This window comes from Telmatherina bonti, assembly GCF_933228915.1.
Source record: "Telmatherina bonti genome assembly, chromosome: 18".
NCBI classification, from domain to species: domain Eukaryota; kingdom Metazoa; phylum Chordata; class Actinopteri; order Atheriniformes; family Telmatherinidae; genus Telmatherina; species Telmatherina bonti.
In genome coordinates this window covers 21,270,886-21,282,795 of record NC_136616.1, presented here as the reverse complement: position 1 = coordinate 21,282,795, position 11,910 = coordinate 21,270,886, and the positions used below count along the sequence as shown (strand labels likewise).

Below are 11,910 nucleotides of genomic sequence, written 5' to 3'. Positions count from 1 at the left end.
TTTGATTGGGTTCAGATCTGGATTGCAGGTCAGTTTCTTTGGATGCTGTAGTAAAACAGGATGTGTTATTGTGTTGCTAAAATGAGCACGATCTTCCTCTGGCAAAGTTGAATTGTATCATAAATTGCTTCAGAAGTACTAAACAGAAGAAAATATGCCTGAGGATCTCTACCACTGGATTTAAGTGTTTAATACCAAAAGTACATGTGTTTTCTCACCACTGTTTAAAATTTTGATAATTTAACAACTGTAATTATATCAATAGTTGTTATCTCGACCAGCTGATTTTTTTTTTTATTAACAATATTTATTCTTAAAATGGTCTAAAGGAAATTTAAAAAGTGTTTTTTCTTTGTGTGAACACTAAAGGGTTATCGGTGCCTTCCCAGATGTGAAAGTTACTCAATGATGAGGCAGGAAAGCACACACACACACACACACACACACATATATATATATATATATATGTATGTATATATAATGTGTGTGTGTGTGTAAGTATGCATTATAATAAAATTAAAATACTTTAAATGGCAGTCCAAATATCTTAAAATTGTATAAATAATAAATAACACAGGGGAAATGTCTAAAGCGGTGAACTATTTGCATACATTGCCATCAAATTCTATCAGGATTAAATGCAGAAAAGTATCATAAACCCAGACAGGCTGCTAAAAGGACCTTCAGCTTCCATACATCAGGTTAGGTTAAAGCTAACATGCATCTCTAGCATCTGTTTCTTTAAATAACACTGTACTGCAGATGATATTTCCAAAATAAATGAAAGTTGAAATTATTGTCACATTGTTTACCTTTCAGTCGCAGCCTTTCTCAGGGCAGTGAACCCACATTACCTCTGAGAGCCTCTCTGGGATCTTTGTCACTGATAGCTGGTCCTGTCACTGTTTATTCTTGTTTGTATTAGATGTAAGATTTACATTAAATATGTCACTGAGGACTATTGCTGTTTAGCATGAAATAACTTTCTGTCAGTCTTTTATTAACTGGAAATGGGATAGTGATGTTGTTTTCTTTGTACATACACAGTAAACATGCTTTAGTATTATTAGTATCCATGCTTTTCTGTTATATTAGCCAAAGAATACATTCCTGATAAGTACTTATAAAAACACACAATTTCTTCAGAAAAAAAGAAGCTGAAGCATATTACAGTTTGCCCAAGAACCAGGATTTGATCTCCTACTGTCACTGAATGTGCCCTTTCCCACTGGTGACACTCTGTGGTTTAGTCAGGAACAGTCACTTTGGTGACTCACCAGTCTTTATGCTCAGAAAATATGATGTCACAGATTAATATCACGCTGAATATGAATTAACCTTAAGTAATATTTCAAAACATGCATCATCACATGTTAACAATGAAATGAACGGTCTGGAGGGGGTTCATTAAGTTTTTAAGCAAAAAAAAAAAAACATTTTGTCTGATTTTTTTTTTTTTTTCAGCAGATGTTGTGACCTTTCATTCCAGGAAAAGCGCAGATGTTACTTATAGCATTAGTGATAGCTCTGTTCTGCTCAAGTATCCCAGCAGGCCTAAATACACAGAACATGGACACGAATGGAATACAGCCATCAATAATTTGATCATTTACACCTGCTTTTATCACCTGCTGTGGCCTTCATGAGAATAAAATCTGTTAAATAGGTGTCATGCAGTGAGAACATGCAAGAGTTGGAACATTTTCATGTTCTGGTTGGATTTGACATTTCAGGTGAACTCCTAATCCCCAACAACTGATAAACAGACCGTTTGTAGCAGCTCTCTGCATGTGTGTATTGCTCTTTTCCCAGTACTTCCCAGATATCACAGCCTTCCTGGAAGGAAATCATATCAGGGGAATGCAGCCAGCTGAAGAGAAAACAGAGCTTTGTGACTTTGTGAAGCACAGTCCTCATCTCTCCCTCTTCCGTCGCTACAAACACAGAGCAACACATGCATGCACTGACTCATGGCCAGCGGCGATGAATCAAGGTTCCTGTGTCATGGGTAAACACAAATGAGTGGTCCGGCTAAGGTCACTGACTCGGCCTGAAGTTGGGCTGCAGCAACATTTATGAATCACCACAAAGGAGGAAGACAAAGAGCCGGATTTAACTTCTTTGGGTCAGTTTCCACAACTTTTTAATGTGCCAAACACATCAAGGAGGCTAAGTTTAACTTTACAGAAAAACACATTTAAGTTTGCCTCTTGTTTAATGACCATGTAATTATGAAGAGTATGACGGCAGGTCCCAAGTGATTTGTCTGTGTTAGTGTTGCCCACTGTTTCCCTTCTACACTCCTACATTTTCACAAATATCCATTAGTTACAGCCGCACACCCACAAAGCACTTCCTCCTGGGGATCGATAACCTGCACTGACTGTGCTGTTTGCCCTCTGGACCCCAGCACGGTGTGCAAGCACACACCTACACTCTAAACACACTGTGTAGAATATCTCTGTTTCTCATCCCACTGTTGACGCCTAAAGAAAGGCTAAAGTGTGCAGACCACCCAAGGGCTCTGGAGAGTGCACACTGGGAGGCCTGGGTGGGTGAATGTGCTGAAGGATGGTAGTGTTTGGGAAAACAGTGGCAGGTGGACTGCTCTTGACTGTGAGCCTTACTCTGCTGTGGTGGCAAGTAGCGGGGCAGGGGAACGGACGGGGTAAGGTGTGTAAATATGATGCATAATGCTTTGAAGGAACATTTGTATGTGAATGTTATGCCATAAACAGCATGCGCATGTATTACTGGAGAGCTCAGTATAAAATTGCAAATGATTTTATTTGATTTCTTTTGAAGCTTTAAAGGTAGAGTATGTAAAATTTTCAATATTTTCTAAATAAATTAACTAAAAAAATAACTACAATCATAATTAGATATATTTTTTTTAAACATGTAGGTTCCAGTCTGTCAGCATATTTGATGCGTTATTAAATTACAAGTTTAATTAATGACAAAGACCCTTCTTAAATGTTTGCCTACCAGTAAAAAAAAAAAAAAAAAAAAAAAAAAAAAAAAAGTGCTTTTTGTCATTTGTCATTAATTAAACTTGTAATTTAATAACGCATCAAATATGGACAGACTGGAACCTCCATGTTTAAAAAAATATATCTAATTATGATTGTAGTTATTTATTTTGAAAAATAATGAAAATCTTACATACTCCACCTTTAAACTAGTTCCCTAAATCTGTATGATGTTTTATATAGTTTTTCAGACATTTATTGTTTCTTCTTAATGTGAAATTACGAATGGAAATATTTGCTTTAAACAATTTAAAACAATGTTGTCTTGATGAAACATCCTAGGGCGACATTTTCTGTTTTTTTGAGAGAAAAGGATGAGACAAATCTTAAACAAACACCTATTGTACAGTCAAGTCAGTTGAAGAAGGGTATCCATAATTTAGACTTAGGACTTTGCTCAGTTTGTGGACCAATAAGCTCCATAACAACAGCTGCTCCAGCCTCACTGACTTCTTTTTCTCTCTCCCCACACCCCCATAAATTCACACCTCCTAAATTCACACATGTATGGCATCAGCATTGATTTAGCACTTCATTCCAGCTTAAGAAATTGACCACATTACCTTTTTTACGCTGTAATTATGCTTTATGTTGAATCATTATGGTTTTAACCACTAACCAACCAAGGCGTCTGTAAAATACGAATGCAGCATTCAACGAACATTGGTGGTGCAAAATTAAATGATAATGGTTTTGTGTTCAATGAGCACCTTATTGGGTTTGTGTCTTCCAGAAAGAAGTGTCAGGAGGTTCGACCATCTATCTTGGGCAGCACAGAGACCCCTGGAGGCCGCTGATCCACACAACAGCCAACTTGTCTGAGATCAGCAGGTAAACAGGGTCAGATCAATGCAGTATGGCGTCTTCAGTGAAAATATTGTGGATAAAACAGCAGCCAGAGGATGTGAAGACTTGGGATTCTGTTATTTAAAATGTCTTCAGGAATTCTGAAGTTATTGGTCCTGGTTTCTTTAAATTTAATAAGAAACTATTAGAAGAACCCAAAAGCTCTACAGCCATAATGACCTTTCCCTTTGCTGTCTTTGCCTTAAATGCAGTTTGCTCCTGAGAAGGAAGTAAAATTTTCAAAGAGCACTTAATCAGACAGATCATCCTCATTATCCTTTAAGCTTTTCAGTTAATTGTTGTGCCGTACTCCGTTTGCACAGCATCAAGTCATCCTTTCAGCTGCGGACATTTGATCCTGAAGGTGCAATTTTTTACGGAGACACCAAAAATGGAGGGGACTGGTTTGTTTTGTCCCTGAAAGATGGCATACCCCTGGTGCAGATCAGCAAAGAAGATGTTCTTGTCAGCGTTGCAGGAGGGCCAAAGCTCAACGATGGGAAATGGCACACGGTGAGTTTGCAGTGCTGTGGCTCTCGGGTTTGTTACAAATCAAGAAGCATTTAATTAAAATTACACAGATCTTAAGCACTTATTTTATCTACACACATTTTATATGATATTCCAAACTATTGCTTTTAAATTATACTATTGTGTTTTTTTCTTGGTGTTGTCAAGCTGGAAGTGAGCAATCATGGGAAGTTTGTCATCCTGGAGGTGGATGGTGCCCCTGGGCTGGTGGTAGGAATGCAGTCCGAAAAGATAGAGGACGTCATTTTTGGTAAACTTCGTCTGGCTGTTGGTGGAATCCTGATCAACAAGGAAAAGATGATTGTTCAGGTGTCACATATTTATCCACCCTTCATTTTACACTGTTTAAGATCATTAATCGATTCTGTTCAGTAAGATTTGATTTTATTTGTTTTTTGTTTGCTGGTTGTTTTTTTTTTTTTTTGGTGTTTTTCTTTAACATTTACAGGAGTCTAGTTGAATGCTATTTTAATACTTATTTAATTTTCTCTGGTAATTCTTGCACCATTTTTGACCAGTCACAACCAACAATCTGACTACTTCTTTAAGGTTGAGCCCCAGATGGACGGCTGTGTGCGGGATGGAAGCTGGCTGAACCTCAGCATCCCCTGGGAGGCAGAGGCAGAGGATCTGTGGTCCTGTTATCAGAACATCCAACCTGGCAGCTACTTCCCCGGCACTGGATTTGCTGTGTTCAACACATCAAGTGAGAACATACTGTTAAGTTATCAAACATAAAAGCATGTGTTTGCAACCTTTTTTTGGTGTAACGTGCTCTCCAGCTGGCCTGGACTTTATGTTTTTCACATGACACAGCATCTTGAGTCGCAACATTTTCTTTTGCTTCTGACAATTGATAAGAAATCTGTTCTCAGGTTTAATAGATTAACAAACAATAGCCTAATTTATTTCTACTTTTCTCTGATAGCTGTGCTAATTGTGTGACCTGTTTCTTTTATCTGTTTGCAGTTTTCCCATTTGAGGAAGAACATGAGCTTAAGATTGAATTGTGGGGTGATTTTAGACAGATGGATGGCACCATTTTGAGCATCAAGCCTTTACAGGAAGAGCCGATGTTTACTGTAGTAGCCAGCAATAACTCAAAGGTATGCATACAAATATGACACAAGCCTAAGTTAATCCCCAGCATCCTTTCTAAGGTGCAAACGCTGGACCTTACAGTTTGTAAGATCATGTGATTTATTTAAATACATCACACAAACCCACAACAAATTAAGAGAAATGCGCTGGAAACATTTAATGATTCATCATCTGTCTGGTTTTATTTCCAGGAGGTCACACTTAATTTCAAAGAAGAAAAAGTCATTGTGAAACACCCCTTCAAGAGACTGCTGATTACCTTTCAGAAGGATTTACTGAAAGTGTTGCCAGATGAAGATGAGTCAAAAAGCAGTGTGTTACCTGTCAGTGCTGTGAGCACCCCTGGTTATTTGACAGCTTGGAAAGATGGTCGTCTTGCCATTGGAGGTTTTCTGGGTAAGATAAAACGTGGGTTATATAAGTCCCACATTGGTTTATAGAGAAAACAGCATTTAGAGAGAAAAATACACATAAAGAGGAAAAAAAAGAAGAGGACTTCATGAACTTCTGCAGTCCATTGTCACAAAGTATTTTCTTCTTCCCCTTTTTTATATTGCAGGTGAAAGAGACGATAACGTCGGCTCCCATTTCCTGACAGGCTGTTTAGAGAAGATTCAAGTCCAAGGGAAGGATTTAGATCTGGATTTAGCCATCAAGCACATGTCAATCTCCTCTCACAGCTGCCCCGCATAGACCACAAAAGCAAGGATGGGCTGTGTGTGGACTGGATGTTTGGAGTTAATGCATTCGTTCGTACAGGTCAATGTGTCAGTACTATATAATGTGCTTAATTTGATTAATTCAGAATAGCAGACTCATGAATAGAGAGATCATTGAACATGCCACATGCATTCCCAAAAAAATTATACTCTACTTGTTCCAGAAGAAGACAAACATACTAGCACACATGTAAATAATAAGCATAGCATGTGTAATTACCATGAAGATTGAATGAAAATCAAAGAATCAGTCCAGCAAGGCAAATAGCATGAAGACCAATGTGGGAAAAAAAAAGAATAACAGCAGATGCAATGTGACCATGAAAAGACATACATCATCAAAATGTGACAAAAGGAGGAGAGATTAAAGTTTACCATAACTGAGCCACAAAGCAACCACAAAGAGACGTTAAAGCCAAAAGAATAAGACACAAAACAGCCAAACGACTGGCTAAAAAATGACAAGTATCCTCCACATTATAACCACAAAGAGATGTACAACCTCAATCTAAACAACAAAATTGAGGACAAAAGTAGAATAAATTCCTGCATTTTCAATAGAATATCCTCAGATAACTACACAACTTCTCTCTGTCACCCTGAGTGTCTTACTCTATACATTTCGCTGATGCATCTTTAACAGGCCTGTGCTCAGAGGAACACTGTTCCATAATCTGTTCATTAAAACATGATGTAATTTCCTTTACAGATGCCAGTCTATTGTGGCCATCATAATGATTCATTTCTAAATCTTAGGTATTTTACAATTAAATATCAATATCCCAGTGGTTCTCCTTCTATTGTGGTTCAATACACTGAGTGATATAAGATGTGAATTTTCACTTGACCTTGGTACAAACAATGTATGTTTGTGAAGAAAATATGATTATTTCAAGGTGTTTTTGATTGAAAAAAAAATTGTGTCTGCATCTATAATATAAAATAAAAAGCAACGATGGTTTGAGGAGCTTTCAGCGAAGATTAAAGACGACTGATTCTGTGATTAAATTGCGCCCTCTAGTGGATTTTAAAAGTCACATAATCTACACTGCACAACTGAGGCAAAATAAACCAGAAATACTGTTGCAATCAAATGTTGATGCTTCAGTTCAAACTCAGAAAATTTCTTTCATCACTGGCAAATAAAAACCTTGGATTTTTCTACATCTGTAGCTGAAGTGTGAGCGAAGTTAAGAGTTCTGTAGTTACAGCATCAGGAGTCAACCTGACCCGGAAGCTGAGGTAACCACTTCGTTTCTATGGTAACAGTGTTACGAGACTTTTTTGTTTGATGGGTGAGTATATGCAAGTAGGATGGGCTGCTGCCTCCAACAGGCCATTTGTAGAATATTATTATATAAAATAAAGAAGTTGTGCATAAATGCTGAACTCATTACAAGGAAAGAATTCCAGTCGGTGGATGATGTTGAGACAGTTTAGGAAAAAATACAGAATACAGTATTAAAATTTAAAGATTTGATCAGTGATCAAATTTAAGTCCATTGAAGTCCATACTGATATTTAAAAAAAAAGTACATATATATATATATATGTATGTATATATATATATATATATATATATATATATATATATATATATATATATATATATATATGTATGTATATATATATACATATATATATATATATATGTATATGTATATATATATATATGTATATATATATATATCTATCTATATATATATATATGTATATATATATGTATATATACATATACATATATACATATACATATATATATATATATATATATATATATATATATATATATATACATATATATATATATATATATATATATATATATATATATATATATATATATATATATATATATATATATATATATATATATGTATATATATATATATATATATATATATATATATATATATATATGTATATATATATATATATATATATGTACTTTTTTTTTAAAATATCAGTATGGACTTCAATGAAAAAAAAGTACATATATATATATATATATATATATATATATATATATATATATATATATATATATATATATATATATATATGTACTTTTTTTTTTATATCAGTATGAACTTCAATGGACTTAAATTTGATCACTGATCAAATCTTTATATATATATATATATATATATATATATATATATATATATCAATTTACGATACATACACAGCCTGTAATATTTTTTTTCACCCACAGCAAAATAGCTTTTATGTTCATTTTAAGGTGTTTCTCCCGATTGTTTTTTTCCTATCAATCCCCTCACTTCTCAAAGTATTAAATAAAGACTGTTAAATTAACATAGACAAGAAATTACTTTAGTGGTTACCTTGACAACAACAGAATGTATCTACAGCAGACATTGTTTACATTTTTACAGCAACAGCTGCTTTGCCAAGTTTTCTTTTAAAAATCTTCCATTTAATCTCCCAGAGCCTGAAATTTGAAAGTAAAGATTTCTTACAAACATTCAGCCATCACTAGCGCTTTGTTTTTATTGTTTCAGTCCACTTAAATTCAAGAAAATTTTCAACTTATGGCTTCTTTTTCTGGTAAGTGTTAAGATAAGCAATAATGAGTGTTTCCAGTTGGTATATGAGTACTTCTGCCAATCAGTTGTGACGCGAGCAAACATAATGGCATTGAAAAGACAGTAAAAAGTGTTAGGGATTTCCAGATGAACATAGATATTTTCTTTTCTTTTAGATGATGAGCAGGTCCATTGTTAGAGGAACAAAGTATGTTTAACATGTTGATAACAGGAATATTTGAATGTTTATATTGTCACATAGATCAATTTTCTGAATTTACTGACAGATTTAAATTTATTGTAAATGATGTAAGAGATATAATATGTATAAGTTGTATAATGCTGTAATTTATACGGCTTTTACTGTCATAAAAACCCAAAAATCATCAGTAAAGTGTCATCCTTGAGTGGGGGGTGAGAGGTGGTCTATGTTACAACAATATTGATGTGATATTTAAAGGACTTAAAATGTCTAAGTTTTGAGATACTGTCACAACACATCATGGTTAGAGATGGGGAAATATTTGTCTCGCTGTGTGTGTGTGTGTGTGTGTGTGTGTGTGTGTGTGTGTGTGTGTGTGTGTGTGTGTGTGTGTGTGTGTGTGTTTGGGGGGGGGGGGGATGGGGCTAAAATCATAACTGATAAACTGCTGGGACTTTTTTTTTCTGTAATAGTTTAGAAGAAAAATCAAAAGATCATAATAATTAAAAAATTCATCAACAAATATTGCCATGGTGATGGAATGTAGAAGTCGGATTCCATAGCAACCCTGTCATTCTTGAAGAGATATTTCAGAAACAGAAAACAGCTGAACTGAAACCATCTTCAGTGTTTGCTGGCTGATGGCGAGTTTCAAGGTTTATAAACCGTTGCTGAGACATTCAGATGTAAAAATTCACATGTGTATCACTGACCTAACAGACGTATACTAGGGCTGAAAAGGTCAGGGACTCAAATACCACCTCAATTTAAAGTGTTAAATGTCACAGCAACAGTTTAACCTTGAATCCTTTCAAGCATGGTTCCTTATTGGTAGTGTCATTCATGCTTGGCAACATGGTATCTGTTTGTGTTTTTTTATATATGAAACGTTCAATTAACATTTAACTACAGATTACATTAAATCAGATTTATTTTCTTCCCTTAAACGCCTTATCATGTCTTCATGTCTACAGAGTATTTGTAAGCCTCGGTATTGATGGAAAATACTGAACATCAGAGAGAGGTCCAGCACAGCGTGTCGCTCCCTCTAGAGAACTGTGAGGCAGGCAGGGAGCAGCCTTCCACCATCCAGAATGACGAAGATCACCCAATAATTTATCCAGACTTGGCACCGGTGGTTTTCCTGTGTTTGCATCAGACTTCAAAACTCCGTAGATGGTGCTTAAATGTCTTCTTCAAACCATATCCTTTCATGCTGTTACAAAATGCTGCACTTGGTGAGACCAGGTATCAATAACCAAATGTTTCTGAGTGAAAATAAATAAGCTATTTTTTAAAGAATAAAAAAAAGAGAGAGACATCAGGCAGCTGCAGTAAGTGCCTTTGGTTTGTAAGCTTCTAACCTCCAATGTGTTTTCGGCCTTAACATCTTCCACATGGTTGAACTGGATCTCTTTGCTTGTCACCCTACTGAGTTGTGTGATTCAGGGCTTGTACCAGCCTGGACAAGAGGAGAGCTGGCAGCAGGAGGTTAGTGTGAAGCCCTGCGTCATTTCAGAGGTGGTAAACTGAATCTCAGTAAAGCACAACAAAGTTCTGTTTAGGTTGTGCTCTACTGCTTCAGTTCCAGGTTATCTGGTTGGATCATTGCAACATTTTACTGTGTTCAGCCTGCTGGGCTACATGTTTGAGAAAGATAACGACAACATCAAACACAAATGAGGCTGGCTCAGTTTTAACATTGCATGCTATATGATAAGTGCTCTGGTTTCACTAAAGTGTCAATCTGATGCATTTGTCATTTTATTTGACTAGGTATTTGAAGCTTTTGTCTTTGTGTACTTCATTGTGGAAATGCTCATCAAAATGGTGGCCCTGGGTGTGTTTGGCCATAGGGTCAGCTACATTGCGAGCAGATGGCACAAGCTGGACGTGTTGATCATCCTCGCAGAGTTAGTATCCAACTTTTCCAAGCCTTTCAACCACAAATGTATAAAGACTGGAAGAAATCAGTGAAAAATTTTGTATATGCAAGAAATCAGAATTAAAGTGCTCTTTTTGTTTCTGTCTGCAACTGTCTCCTCAGGTTGTTGGACTTCTTCCTTGTTGCCCTTGGAGTCCACTTGGAAGTTGGCCATTCTCTCAAGCCAATGAGACTTATCAGCAGAGTGCCAAGTCAGTCGGAAAACTGATTATTTACAGAACTTTGTAGGAGAATAGAGGCTGCTCTCTCTGTATTATCTCATATTTTCAAAGACTGAACTATTTCATTATTTAGACCAAAGATTTTTTTTCATTTAAATCTGGGATGATGTCAGTCTCTCACGAAAACCTTTAAGTGGTTGCACATTTCTATCTAGAAGATCAACAGTTTTAAAAGCTATCTGGCAACAGTGTATGATAACTTGAATTGATTCTCTCATGTTCATCTGTGCAGGTATGAAGCAGTTGATGTCCATACTCATTGACACCCTGCCCATGCTTGGACACATCTTGTTCTTGCTCATGTTTGTGATCCACATTTTTGCTGTTGTGGGCGTTAGCTTGTGGGCTGGACAGCTACACAACCGCTGCTTCCTGGGAGAGGACATCATCTCGTAAGTAATGTCTGGTGTGCTCCTTCAGTTTTCTTTCCAGGCTGCAGAGTTTTGACTTGAAAGCTGTCAAGTTAAACAGTGAAAATATAGTTCGAAGCCTAATATTCATCTGCAAGTTCCCAGGAAAGAAGACGGGGCCTTTAAACTGCTTGTTGTTTCCGTGACCAGTTATCTGAAATCTCACATCTGGGAGATCACATCTGCTAGAGACATTGACAGAACATTGGAAATACCTCTCTTGCATCTGTAGTCAATGTATTTTTGTCTGTTTTTTTCCTTTCTTTAAATCCAGAATGTACAACTTGTCACTGAGTCCATATTTTCTTGGCATCGCTGGTGAAAGAGCCTCGTTCATCTGTTCAGATGACAGCTCAT

General features: G+C 36.1%; 1 protein-coding gene across 1 annotated transcript; it reads left to right on the top strand.

Annotated features, from left to right (window-relative positions):
* Positions 1-2,571: 2,571 nt before the first annotated feature.
* On the top strand, positions 2,572-6,203 carry shbg (sex hormone-binding globulin; the record flags this gene model as incomplete). Its single annotated transcript, XM_079257439.1, has 8 exons — positions 2,572-2,673; positions 3,766-3,863; positions 4,202-4,391; positions 4,557-4,718; positions 4,959-5,115; positions 5,379-5,515; positions 5,702-5,906; positions 6,070-6,203. The coding sequence occupies 8 exons, from the start codon at positions 2,572-2,574 to the stop codon at positions 6,201-6,203; spliced, it is 1,185 nt and encodes a 394-aa protein (XP_079113565.1).
* Between the last annotated feature and the right edge of the window lie 5,707 nt (positions 6,204-11,910).